This window comes from Eurypyga helias, unplaced genomic scaffold (genome assembly GCF_000690775.1).
Source record: "Eurypyga helias isolate BGI_N326 unplaced genomic scaffold, ASM69077v1 scaffold37727, whole genome shotgun sequence".
Taxonomy (NCBI): Eukaryota; Metazoa; Chordata; class Aves; order Eurypygiformes; family Eurypygidae; genus Eurypyga; species Eurypyga helias.
This window is the reverse complement of record NW_010263146.1, coordinates 6,883-20,148: the sequence shown is the minus strand read 5'-3', so window position 1 is coordinate 20,148 and position 13,266 is coordinate 6,883. Positions and strand designations below refer to the sequence as shown.

Below are 13,266 nucleotides of genomic sequence, written 5' to 3'. Positions count from 1 at the left end.
TTCAGCAGGCTGTCACAGGAGAAAAGAGCTCAGTTTCTGTAGTTTAAACCAAATCAGGACCAAAGCACTGTATTGACGTACTAATGGCACTTAGTTATCCGGCAGTCATGCTTCCCTTATGCTTCTGTTCGTGCTGGCTCCTTTTTTTCCAAGTCTCTAATTCCCCAGTTATGGTTTAATCTGCCTGCTGCTTCTTCTTTACCGTAAGCAGTTTGGAGCAAATGCCCAGTTATGCGTGTTTGATCCAGGTGCATGTGGGCACACACGCAGTTTATACTCATGTTCTTCTCTAAGCAGCTGCTGTTACCCATGCCATTTACTAAGGGTGGGCTCTGCAGGCGCCCCCCCATGCTGCACTAACAGTTATTGCCCTCAGTGAATAGCACGGATAGCTTTTACAGTATTTTCTTGGCGGTCCCCTCTAGCCCACAGACTGCAGCAGTGGGACGTGAGGCTGCATCTCAGCAGTGAGGGTGTGAGTGCCTGCAGATCTCTGTCTTCAAGGGACACAGGCACTAGGCTGTAGCTGCCATAGTATTGGAGGGTGCTACCATAAATAAGGCATAGTTTAATTAAAAACTGCCATTAGATATAATTTTCTCAATGTGATTTTAGGGCAACACAAAACTCTTTTGGTAAGGGCCAAACCCGATACATCTTCTACAGTCTGAGAGGTTAGGAAGTCTTTGGTAGTCTTTGGTATTTAATCATTTTTGAGAGAGGAGAAGGCAGAACTGAGATACTGGCATGTCAGGAACCACTGAAAAACAGAAGCAGGTGAGAAAATTATCTCCTGGTTTTCCATAAAGGCAGTTGAAGGTTTTATGCATAGAGTAAAGTCAGGCAGATATTTGGTGACCAAAGGAAAATTCACTTTTGATTTCTGTAATCTGTTATTCTCCAAACAGAAATAAGAACGTGCTTGAAAGAAAGTTACAGTGGTTTGGCAGCCCTCCTGTAAGGTTGGGTAGTATGATTAATTCTCTGTGGTTTGTAAGACTCACATTAGAAAGTTAGCTCTTAAATGTTAAGCTTGGCCAGTGAAATTCCCTCCAGGCAAAGACCCCGTGTCTCCCTCGAGCTGTACCGTGGGAATGGGCCCAGTGCAAGTGTGGGTGGTGTCAACGCCATCCTATTCCCAACGACGACACGTACTCAAGGACGTAACCGTTTACTATGTTTTGGACACTGTAACTACAGCTCAGCTGAGGCAGAGCGTTCTGTGGCAAGTCTGCTTACCAGCTGATGCAATTCCAGTGACATCCGAACGTCATCTCCTATGTAAAACATAAAGCTGAGAATATCTGAATTTGAACTGCCGTGCCTGGGAAGACAGGATGTTTTTGCATATTTTGAAATTCAGGGGAATTTTCTTCTCCTTGCTTAATAAACTTTCTTCAAGTTTTTTAAACCCCTCCTTGGTGTTTTATGGCTACCAGTGAATTAACAATTAACTAAACTAACGAGAATAAACCCCCTATGTAAAACATAAAGCTGAGAATATCTGAATTTGAACTGCCGTGCCTGGGAAGACAGGATGTTTTTGCATATTTTGAAATTCAGGGGAATTTTCTTCTCCTTGCTTAATAAACTTTCTTCAAGTTTTTTAAACCCCTCCTTGGTGTTTTATGGCTACCAGTGAATTAACAATTAACTAAAGTAACGAGAATAAACCCAATGCTGTTTGTGATGAGCATCAATTGAAATTAAGCAATGAGAACAAAATAACTGCTATTTTTCCTAACATCTCAAGCTGGCACAGGAGGATGTAGTAAGTAAGGTCTTTTCATTTCACATGTGCACTGTTACAGTTGCACTGCAAATGTTTTAATTCCATGTCTCACTGATTGAGCCGTAAGCAATTTTTGCACATTTGACGTCATATTAGTGTAATTCCAGCGTGCTGTGGTGGAGTGCTCCACAGCACGTGGGTTTTACGCAGGCTCTGCACATCTCAGCTCGGGTATGAGTGGCATTCTTCACTTGGAAAATGTTGGTCTTGGAATTGGTCAGGCAGTCAGAACTGAGCAAGGTGGTGCGCTGCCAAAAGCGGTTCCTTTGAAGGAGAGGCAGAAACTCAAACTGTCGTGTTCCCAGTCTGTTATGAACATCAGGTGAACTGCAATAGCATTGCTCACCGGTTCAGGGTAAATCATTTTAAATGCAAAATACAAGTGTGTAGTTGGTTTCTACATCTCTGCTAAGAGGCTGTCACCCTTGGTGGCTGTCTGAGCATGTCCTCTGAATTGGTGATACTTTTGATACAGCCATGTTGGATGCTCTACAATTGTAGATAAGATATGTGGGTGGATTTCTCAGCCTCTCCCTAGCCCATGGGGTTAAGCAACCTCTGGATTCATCTGGCTAAAGGGGAGCTTAAAAAGTCTGTGAGCTAGGGTTTTACACTGGAAACTCATCTGTCACAGTGGTCACGTTCGTCTGAACACACCAGAGGAGCTGCAGCCGTACATCACCACTGTCACAGGGCCTGGGCAGAACCCTTCCCAAGATGAAATGGGAAGGGTTGAGGCTGGACCTTGGTGCAGGTGGCAGGTCACAGACAGGAGAGGACAGTCAGGGTGTCCTTGCTCAGAGTGCTAGCACCCATCTCTGACCGGCTTCCTACTGTGTATGCCATGGCTAGGAAGGGTGTGGTGCAGGCCAGAGTGCCCCTTGCCTGTGGGGGTGCTCCTGAGCAACGGGTCTCAGTGTGCACTGATGACTGGCTCTGCCTGATCTCTTCAGCTCCCAGAGCTGTTTAACTGTCTCCTTAAACTGCTTTTGCCGTCAGTAAAATAAAGAGTTTGTACTGTTCTCACTTCTGCTCCTGTGTGGCGGCCCTTTTGGGATAAGCATTCCTCCCTCACCTAGCTGGAAGCCAGTTCTGTGCATAGAATTGTAATACAGTGTCTGCGTCTGGTTTAATTTCAGAAAGCTAACATACCTACTGAGAGTCATCCTTCAGCTCATCTGCTGCCCCGTTCTCAGAGCTGTGGAAGGGGGAGTCTGACCGTTGGCATTAACCCCTCTGCCCTGCAGTACTCACCTGGAGAGTTGGGTCATAGAGCCTCAAACAAGAACCGCTGCTTTTGTGCTAGTTGCTTTGCAGGAAGCTGGCTAACATATTATTTTCTTTACAAGCTGGGAGGCTACTGACCACGCAAGCTGGCATTCGGCAGTTGATGTGCAGATATAGCCAAATACCCTGTTCCTGATTTTCTGCTTAGTAGCAGCAATGCCCCTGTGAGCAGAGTCAATAAGAGGAAATCTTTGATGATAGAAATTTTTTTGCTTTCTCTCCTCTCAGAACATCCCCACCTTGGGAAGCGTAGCAATAACCATGGCGCTCCACAACTGTGATGAGGTGGCGGTAGCTGGGTTTGGCTATGACATGAGTTCACCCAATGCACCGCTGCACTACTATGAGAACATCAAGATGTCTGCCATCAAAGAGGTAGGGAGCTCCTGCCGAGCACATCTTCCCCCCAAGCCCGCTGACCGCCCCGACTCCAGAGCCTGACTGGGATGGTGATGTCAACTAACAGTTTTCCTGTATGGATCAAAACAGCTCCACCGAGGCATTTGCCTGTAAAATTCTAGACATTCTCCCAAGTGCAATGTGTGTCAAAACCAGTTATTTCTGCTGGGAAAAAGTTCTCTGGAATGTGTATATAATGTGATTCCTTCCTCGAGCAGCAGGGAAAAGGTTCACATAAATGTTAACTTGCGTAGGGTGAAAGGGAGCAATTCTGCTCTGGGGTTGAAAAGATGTGGCCGCCTGCTGCTTTTTGATCCATTGTCTTGCTCCCTAATCCATAGGCTTCCTTTGCTAGATGATCCCTTCCTCAGCCCCTGTGAAATGTGGGGGAGGTGAGATTACCCCGTGCGTGTTATCTCTCAGCTGACTGTTGAGCAGCAGTCAGCAAGTGTAAACACATCAGACTGCTCTTTAAAGCCAGGTTCTACATTAGAAGCATTTTCTGGTGCTATGACAGTGAGATGAACAACATTTTGAGAGGAGCAAAAGCTCTTGTGTTGATATAATGCAGCAGTATAAAGATGCTCTTTCAGGTCTGTCCATGTCCTGTACCAAACTATAGCAGATTTGGCCACTAGTCAAAGCTTGTATAGTAGGAAGTTTTGCTGCTTTTTTGTTAGAGTTTAATCTTCCCCAGCACAGATGTGGCCCAGGTCTTTCTGAGATTGCTTCCCCCTCTTCACTGGCTCCTAGATAGAGAAACTTTCTCCATCCTACTCCACGTTGTGAAAAGTTGTATTGTTCATGGACAGTAGCTGTCTCCTGGCACTTGGCATTTGTTCACCTCAAGCAGTTTGTCATTGATCCAGGCCAGGAGGGAAGCTGAGAAGTTGTGCTTTTCCAAATCACAAGATTGTGCATGTCTTAGGACTCTCACAGGCTGCAGGCAGCATGACCCTAGGCAGACTGAGAGGAATTAGAAATCAGTGATTAGTCAGCTTGAGAAATGAGAAGAGCCTGTCTAATTATCAGAGTAATGAGGCTTTGGAACAACCTCTCAGAGGAAGCCAGGAGAACAAACTGAATTTGGGAAAAGACTGTGACGAGTTCCCCAGTATATTGAGGGACTGGACATTGTGGTCCTGAGGTACCTTGTGGACTGTGGAGGTGGCAAGAAAGTCTGCCTTGCTCAGTGAAATAACCATGGATTTAATCTGTCCTGGCTGGGAAAGTGAGTGCCCATTTACAGGACTTAAAGGCTACGTCCAGAGAGAAAAACTGAATTGAGTCACAACATACAGAAATGGTGTCTGGCTTGTGAAATCCCCGAACGGAAAATAGCTGAGGGAGCAAATCCAGAGGAGGCCACGAAGGTGCTCAAAGAGCTGGAGCACCTCTCCTGTGAGGAAAGGCTGAGAGAGCTGGGCTTGTTCAGCCTGGAGAAGAGAAGGCTCTGGGGAGACCTTATAGCACCTTCCAGTACCTGAAGGGACTGACAAAAAAGTTGTGGGGAGACTTTTTACAAGGGCCTGTAGTGACAGGACAAGGGGTAATCAGTTTAAACTGAAAGAGGGTAAATTTAGATTGGATATCAGAGAAAAATTCTTCCCAGAGCGGGTGGTGAGGCAGTGGGACAGGTTGCCCAGAGAAATCCCTGGAAGTGTCCAAGGCCAGGCTGGATGAGGCTTGGAGCAACCTGGTCTAGTGGAAGGTGTCCCTGCCCATGGCGGGGGGGTTGGAACTGGGTGGTCTTTAAGGTCCCTTCCAACCCAAACCATTCTATGGTACTGTGATACCATTCTTGCGGTAGTAGAGGAGGTATCACCATTGACTTGCCCCGTTCTGACTCTTCCCCGGGTGTCTGTTTATAAGCACTGCCTGAAGCAAGACCCTGGGATACCCAGGGTCAGTGGAGGTGGGTCCGTAGTCTTCCAGCAACGACACAACTACACCAGAGTGAACATGGATGCAGATGCCAGGCTCCAGCAGTCAGGATAGAGACCATTTGTGAAAGTTTCAGGAGAAGTTTTTGTCTCTGTGATGCCACTGCGTCCACTGTAGTGAATCAGCTGCCTTTGGAGGGGAGTCGTTCTTGCTGAGTTGTTCCTCCTGTCTCATAGGATGTCAGTCCCACGGTCTGCTCTTGGACATGGGGACACTCACAGTGGGTGTCTGGTGCCAAGCCTGGTTTGCAACCTGGTAGCTGTCTGTGACCTCAACAACACCTACACAGAAACTGGCAAATATGAAGTTGTCTTGCTCTTGGTCCTTACGTGGATCAGTGGGAAACGTTGGCAGAAAACCTTGGATGACAGAGCCTCGCATTGAAGTCGCCAGTCCAGATCACCTGGATCTTTGGTTCTGGAGGCCAGCACCCTGATGCAGAAGCCGGTGGAAGACAGGAGGGAGTCGCTCTTGGACACTGTATGTGATCTCAGGAATAAACCTTTCATGGCACAGGGCAGCAGATGAGGATGAACATGTGAAATGCAACCCATAGGGCCTCCTGGAGAGACCAGTTGGTGCCTGGTTTGTCAGGCCTCAGCTGTCTGGAAGCTGTCAGTCGTGTTCAGGATGTTCTGTACAGAGGTGAGGGAGCGTTGAAAGGTTCTGGTGAAGCCTCACTAATTCAGATGTCAGTGGGTTTGTTTCTGCAGCCAGGGCTGTTGCCGAGAGCTCCACAGGCCAGCGGAGCTGGTTCTAGGAGGAAGGTTCCTGTTCCACTTGAAGGCTGGTTATCTGATATGTGTCTGCCCATCTAATCCTCACATCCTCACCCACAGGCTCCTCTTACGTTTCGCTGCGCTGGTACAAGAAAAGCCATCTGTTCCCACGTATCAATAATGAATGCTCCTCCTGCCTCTGCCCCTCCCAATATGACAAATTGTTTGTGATATTGTGGAATGTGAAGAGCAGAGAGAGGATTGCATTTCTTTCTTTCCCATTTAATATTAATGGCAGCTGGTAATTGTTAGTCACCTGAGGGTGACGTTGAAAGGTGAAGGGCATGATAGTTGGGTTGTGTCTTCTGCAACTGCCCTCAGAGAACACACAAATGGAGGTTTGCCCCAGACTGGACAGGAAGCACCCTGCACACTCTGCTTGGAGAGAGACCTGCATGTGGTTTGCAAATCGGGAGGCTGCCCTGCATTAGCAACTTGTGCCAAACTGTTGCCCTTGGCACTAGTGAAAGAAGACTGGCCCAGAGCCAAGCTCCACCAAGGTTTTTGTCTGTTCCTTCTGCTCTGACACCCAAAGGCCCAAGAGCATCCACAGCATTTTCCTCAGTGTTGCTTGGACCTTTGGGATTGTGTCCAGATCTAGTTCTTCCTGGTCCTCCTCTACATTTCAGCCTTCAAAGAAGCCACTAAAGCAGGCTGAGCCTTGAAATCACGCAAGTATCCTCTCTGCCCTCTGTCTGGCCTGCAGACCCATGCAGGCTGGAGTAAACGTTCCTGGGTAGGGGAGCAGGTTTGCTTAACGCAGCAATATCACAGCACTGAAACAGTTGCCGTGGGATGCAGCTGTTCCACCATAACCAACATCTCAGGCAGAAGCCACTGCTGTTTGACCAGGCTTTGGTGGGCAGAACCTCTCTGAAGTTCAAATCTTTTCCCTGACTGCTGGGCTCCTCCAGCCTGAATGGATGAAAATCTTCGGTGTTTAAGCCTGGAGAGCAGCTGCAGGGAAGCACTCCAGCTCCACCCTGGAACCATTGCTGTCTTTACAGAGGAAATATAAACACCAGCAGCATCCTGGGTCTGGAGGTGCCAAACGAATGTGTGTGACTCCTGGGAGCCTCCCCGGTAACATCCACCGATCCTCTTCTCTTGCCTGGTGTCTGCAGGGAAAAGGGCCTGCCAGCGAACATGCATCCTCTCAGCAAGGTGTATCGCCAGTTTACAGGAGGGCTGTTTGACATCTCTCTGGACACCCTTGAAACCCTGTGACTCATCTCTGAGGAATTTGTTCTGATTACATGAAAAAAGCTAGCAAAATGTGCTCGCTTGCTCACAGCTGGGCGGAGATGCCTCTCCCATGCCAAGTCTGAGGTGATAAAATCTCTGTGGAAATGAATGTGATTTTTCCTGTTGCTCTGTGGGACTGGCGGCTGTATTTCCAGGAGGCGAAACAGGCAGTGTATGGTTCTGCTTAGTCTTCACTTTCCCCACAGGGCTAAAAGTCCTCAAGGGCCTAGATTGTGCTGCGATTGCTACCGAAGGAGGCAGCTGTCTCAACTCTATCTTCCAGCATCTCGGGCTCCTGAGGGCTGGGCAGGAGTTTCCTGCCCCAGAAGAAAAGGCTCTTCGAGGAAGCAGATGCTCTGTAGCTTCATGAGTGATACCAGTCAGGGGGAAGTATATGGTCTCGAGATCCTGGTCAGAAGCACGTCTGGAAAATGTGTATGGATTCTCCTGTGTTTGTGAATGCTCATGGGAGTACATTTCTCCAGTTTAGTCCTGGATGGCTTCCTTACCCTCTGTCCTGGGTAGCTCGGTGTGCTCCAGCCAGTGTATGTCCAGGCAGACCTTGCGGAGGAGAAGACCCTTTTCTGTTCATAAGCGTGCTCCGGAGAGCTGGAAGCACACTGCTGCAGTGCTTTCCGTTTCAGGCTGTGACCTGAAAGATCAGTGCTAGCAGTGCAAAACAGCCCCTCAGTCCCAGCTCCGTTGCTCAGCACCTCCTCTCCTTGTCTCTCCTTCCCATGGCTGGGGGTGCAGAGTCCTGCCTTGCACTTCAGCAGGGTTTTCTGGGGTATGAAGGCACTTCTGTTCCCCAGTCTGTTACTGGGAGCCGCTGCCCGCTGGACCCCGTGCTGTTGTGTAAATTCTCACAGGTGATTGTTCAGCTCTGATCCTGTCCCTTTGTTTTAACTTACAAAAACGCAGAATGTCCAAGTGTGTCACCTCCCTTCAGTTAACTGTTTTCCCTATTCCCAGTAACTTTGCAACATCTTTTGACCTCTACTTCCTTCCGTGTATCCTCTAAGAAGATGACTGAGTCTTTGCCAAGGTATCTGCTCACTTGTTTGTTTTCATGGCAATGAGTCCATCAGAGCTGAATTTTGATATAGTTTATTGTATTTTTATTTCTTGCTCAGGTCTTGTAATGCTTCCTGCCCAAGCACTCCATAAAAGTGTATTTTTATCACAGTCAGATCCACTGGGAATATAGCGAAGGACATACAGTAATGTTTCCATGAGGTGAGGAAAAAGGGAATGATTTAAAATAGGATGAAGGCTTTTCTGGATAGAAAAATGAATGAACCTTCCTGTAAGGATTACAGTAGACCTTCATTGCTAATGGCCCAACAGGGTGGTGTTTCAGGCAGAAATTATTTCAGGATGGGAAAGTGACAGTGTTTAGAACAGTAGAAACTTATCCATAAGGAGTTGATGAAACTGAGAGAGCGAGAGACTGTGCAAAATCATGGGAACAAAGCACAAGGCTGCCTCCCAGCATCCCTCCTCCCCGTGCTCTGCCCTGAGCCTGGCAACACACAGCCTGCCCCAACCTCGTGATCCAGAGGTGAGCTTCGGTCTCCAGGTCATTTCTTGCAGGAGCAAGAGTGTGAGCAAGACCCACCTCGGATACCACACAGGGACACCCTGGGTTGTCCTCTCAGCGGCTGGCTGCAGACCACCTCGCACACTTGCGAGGTACTGGTGGAGAACGCCTGGGTAAAAGCCACCCTTGTCCATCCAGAGCCCACCTGCAGCGCTTGTGGTGCACGGCGGAGCTGGCGCTGGGTCTCCTTGTCACTGTGGAAGCAGATCAAGCACCAGCGCCGATGCTGATGGAGATGTCAGCTCCTTTGATACAGCTGCGCCTGGCACTTCAGTGACTTGCTGCCTGACCCGAGGGGGAGGTGGCACGACTGCCTTTGATGGCTTCTTTCTGATCCTTGGCTCCGCTTCCCCGGCAGGTCTTTGCGGGATGCTGGAGGACACCATCCTGTAACACTTCTTATTCATCCCGTGTAAGGGCTGTCACAAGGGCCAGGGGAGGTGGCCTGCAGCACGCAGTGACACACAGCTTTGTCTCTGTCTCTCCCCGCCAGCAGCTACCTCTCAGAATAATCCGCAAATATCTAGTGTGGAGTCTCGGCCCATGAAGGCACAAACAATAGTGCTTTATCATCATCTGGGCTCTCTCTGTGAAGCCCTCCTTTGCATTTTAAATCAACGCAAGTTGCTTGGGAGGGGGCGGTGGGGCTGCTTGAGGCCTCCAAGTACCTTAAAGTTTGCGGTAGCCAACAAGAACAAAACTCCTTTGAAAGCCGGGCAGATGTCTAGCCTTGTGATTTATAGACTGAAAACACAGCTATTCGAGCCTGGCTGATGAATTGCGATCGGAGTACGAGGCATGGTGCAGACTGAAGTGGAGGTCAGCTTTGGAGGGGGAGGTTAGGGGCTGGGGCAGGGGGACCCCTGAAAGGGCAGTGCTTTTTCTTGAGGCCGGCGGTGATGACTGATGGGGTTTATATATTTTTGTCTTTGTTTAAAAGCCACCTGTTTGACAGCGTTTTGGCTGAACGAAGGCCTCACATGCTGTTCCTGTGTGTAAGGACTGTGTGTCTATATAATAAAGACCTGGAAAAGATTGATGGAATAGCAGTCATGACCAGAGCACAGGTATTGCCTTGCTCAGTAGGACAGAAGTACGGTAACGCTCGTGGGGTACCACTGTGCACTAGTAACGGCAAGGAAAGTAAGGCTGTAGGGCCTTGGGCAAGATCTGTAGGAAGAGACAGTAGAAGATTTAGAGGGATGTGCTAGAGCCCGGCTGCTGACCCCGACGCTGAACACGGAGCTCTGCCGGCGTGCTAGGGACCACCAGAAATCTCAGTCACACACATACAGTAGGAACCAGTGTTACTGTCAGGGGGAGAGCCCAGATACCCCCAGATGGAGTAGCAAGCACCAACCGTGGGGGCAGAAGACCTGATGGCATTTCAGAGCTGTATTTAGCAGACGTGAAGACCTTGTCAGAGGGACACTGTAGAAAATACCTTTGATCAAGTGCCTTCATGGTTAAATTAAATAAAAAGGCAACAGAAGGGGTGTTATAAGTCAGATTTTGCTTTGAAAAGGAGGGAGTTTGATAAGCAGGGCTGTATCTGGACTGCGGGGTGGCACTCAGCAGTGTTGCAGGGTGCTCAGTGGAACTGGGACGTGTGCAGACACTGACCTTTCTGAATTCAGGCCTAGCCTAGGAGAACGGGCTGCCAAAAGCAGATGCACTGAAGAGCTTGTGGACTCACTGTAGACTTGAGGTATTTTGTTGTTGTTGCCGAAAGTGGGAAAATTATCTGCCATTCATGTTTGCGGTGAGGGGGGAACTGGCAGGAAAAGGCTGTAGATGTAACTTCATCAACAACAGCTTCACAGTGGTGTTAGAAATAACAAGGAGTGGGAGAGGGCGTCAGGCAGCAAGGAGACTTCACGCTGATTGTTGGGAAGGACAGAGGTAAAGTGGAAACCGGCAAAAATCAAGCCGAATAAGCGAAGGAAAATAAACACACTGGACAGTCCCACAGCCAGACAAATACTGTGGAAGCAAAGAAAGAATTACCAGGGCTATGGCATCCAGGGAGGTGAAGGAAGCAGAAGGCGTCGGGATTAAAGAACCAGAATGGGAACTGCATGAATGAATGCTACCTCCGTAGGGGTGATGGAGTGAATGTGAGGGAAAGGATGGCTTACAGTGAGAAGTTCATAGAAACAGAAAATGACTGGGTCAGCAGCAAAAGGCAAAAGCTGTCGGAGCTAATGGACTAGGTGTGAGAGCCTGAGATCTCTGTTCCAGCCGCTGCGCTGTTGAGCCGATTAAACTGCTAGTCCAGAGGAAAAGGTCCTCAATAAATCTATCAGGTTACATGTGGTTCCGCAGGATTAGATTGTAGAGGACATAATACCTCCTTTTCCTTTTTTTTCGGGGGATGGGAAGGAGGCAAGGAAAATAATCCTGTCAAATTCTGAGTTCTTAATCTGACCTCAGAGGTACTGTTCAGAACTTCAGAGCACCGTTTAAATGAAAGAATAATTAAATCCTTGAAAGTAAACACAACATGGATATACCAAAGGCAGGTTACAAAAACTAATTTAATATCTTTATTTGATTAAAAAAACCCCAACATTCTGGGGACAGAGGAAGTGTCGTAGCTCAGTCTGTCTGAAGTTCAGTTAAGCGTGCGATACTGTGCTGTGTGAGATATTATTATTTAAGCTTCAGAAGCTACAGTTTGCTGCAACACCTGTATGTGAATCGTCCCTCTAAAGGAGAACACAAAGAGCAGCACTGAATGGACGGCTGGGAGTTCCCCCACAGGAGGTCATGCTCAGTGTTTGCTTTAATGATTTTTGGCACAAAAGGCAATGGTGTGCAAGTGGAATTTGTGATGAGACAAAACCAGGTGTGGTCAATACAAGGGAGGATCAAAATACCATCCAGGAAGACCATGAGTACCTTGAGAACAGGAGTAAACTGGGTGGCATGAAACCTAGGAGTGTGAATGGAAGGTCATGCTGTTTGGGGCAATAGCAGAAATTTTTACTCTCAGCTGGTACAGCATTATTTGGCAATGGCAGAGGAGGAAAGTGCTTAGATAGGTAAACATAAATCACAGGGTAATTCAGGATGCCAGGCTGATAATGGGAAAAAAAGGCAAATACAGCTCTGGAAAGGACTTCTTGTAGAGAGAGAATTGCCTCTGCTTGAGGCAACGGTGAGCCCTTTTTCTGGTTCACGAGAAGTAGGTGTGGGGTAAACGAGAACAGGGGGAGCTACTACACTTCTGGGAAAATTCCCAATTTTCATAGGGAAAAAGAATAACCTGTTCTGGTAGAAGGAGAAAGAGAACATGGCTTGTTTAGCTTGGTAAAATGAAGATTGAGAAGAGATACAATTGCTCAATTTCAAGTTGGCATAAGAATGACTGGGTGTAAAGGAGCTGTGAGTGAACCCCCTGCACATGAAGAGGCGGGGTGCCCAGCCTGTTTCAGTCTATGTGACTCCTGAGGGGTGCAGGTGGTCGGGGCGGGCTGCAATCAGCCCATCCCAGCTGATGGACTGAGAGGAGGGGGCAGCAGGCCCCGACTGAGGTGTCATGGGAGGTGAAACGTGGCTCAGGGTGGCCATGAACACCCGCTGTGCTGGTCACCGTGCCGGGACCAGAGCAAATACAACATGAGCAGCTCTAGAGACAAGGCAGTGAAAGTTAAAGGCAGAGGCAAATTAGCACCAGTGGAGACTGGAAAACGCCTGTGAAGTGGTATTTCTTGCTGCTGCTGTGGTTTCTGTGCAGGTTGTCAGGGAGAAATGCTGCTGACTTGCAGGACCACGGAGGATGGAACAGAACTGAGAAACGCTCTGCTTTACAACTTGCTGTTTTTCTTGAATGCATTCCTCATTGACTTCACTCTCTCTGATTTAATCTTTCTGTATTTTAAGATATTGCAATATGCTTGATAAGACTAATGTGCTCTGAAGCTGAGGCATTCCCCAGTTGTAATTGGTTACAGATGGGGAGCTTACCTTCCTCCTGGCTTGGTCTCTGAAACATTTTCTTAGTCTTAAAATATCCTACTTGGCTTCTCTTGAAGGGACAGAGAATGTTTTGTGCTTCCTCATGGAGTCATCAAGAAAAAAAGGACGGGTGGTTTGGAGCTGCTGCATTTGCATAACCCTGAAAGGTGCCTTTAACTGATGATGAATTTTGATTTAATCACTGTGACCGAGCGATCGCACATCAGACCCACTGCCACCTCTCCAGTGGCGTAACAGTG

General features: G+C 48.1%; 1 protein-coding gene across 1 annotated transcript in view; it reads left to right on the top strand.

Moving 5' to 3' along the window:
• The window catches only part of ST3GAL3 (ST3 beta-galactoside alpha-2,3-sialyltransferase 3), a gene marked incomplete at both ends in the record, with an annotated part of 44,085 nt that overhangs the window by 26,860 nt on the left and 3,959 nt on the right, over window positions 1-13,266 (top strand). The window contains one exon of the mRNA XM_010155945.1: window positions 3,308-3,454. Within this exon, the coding sequence (XP_010154247.1) occupies window positions 3,308-3,454 (147 nt within the window). The remainder of the gene's footprint in view (window positions 1-3,307; window positions 3,455-13,266) is intronic.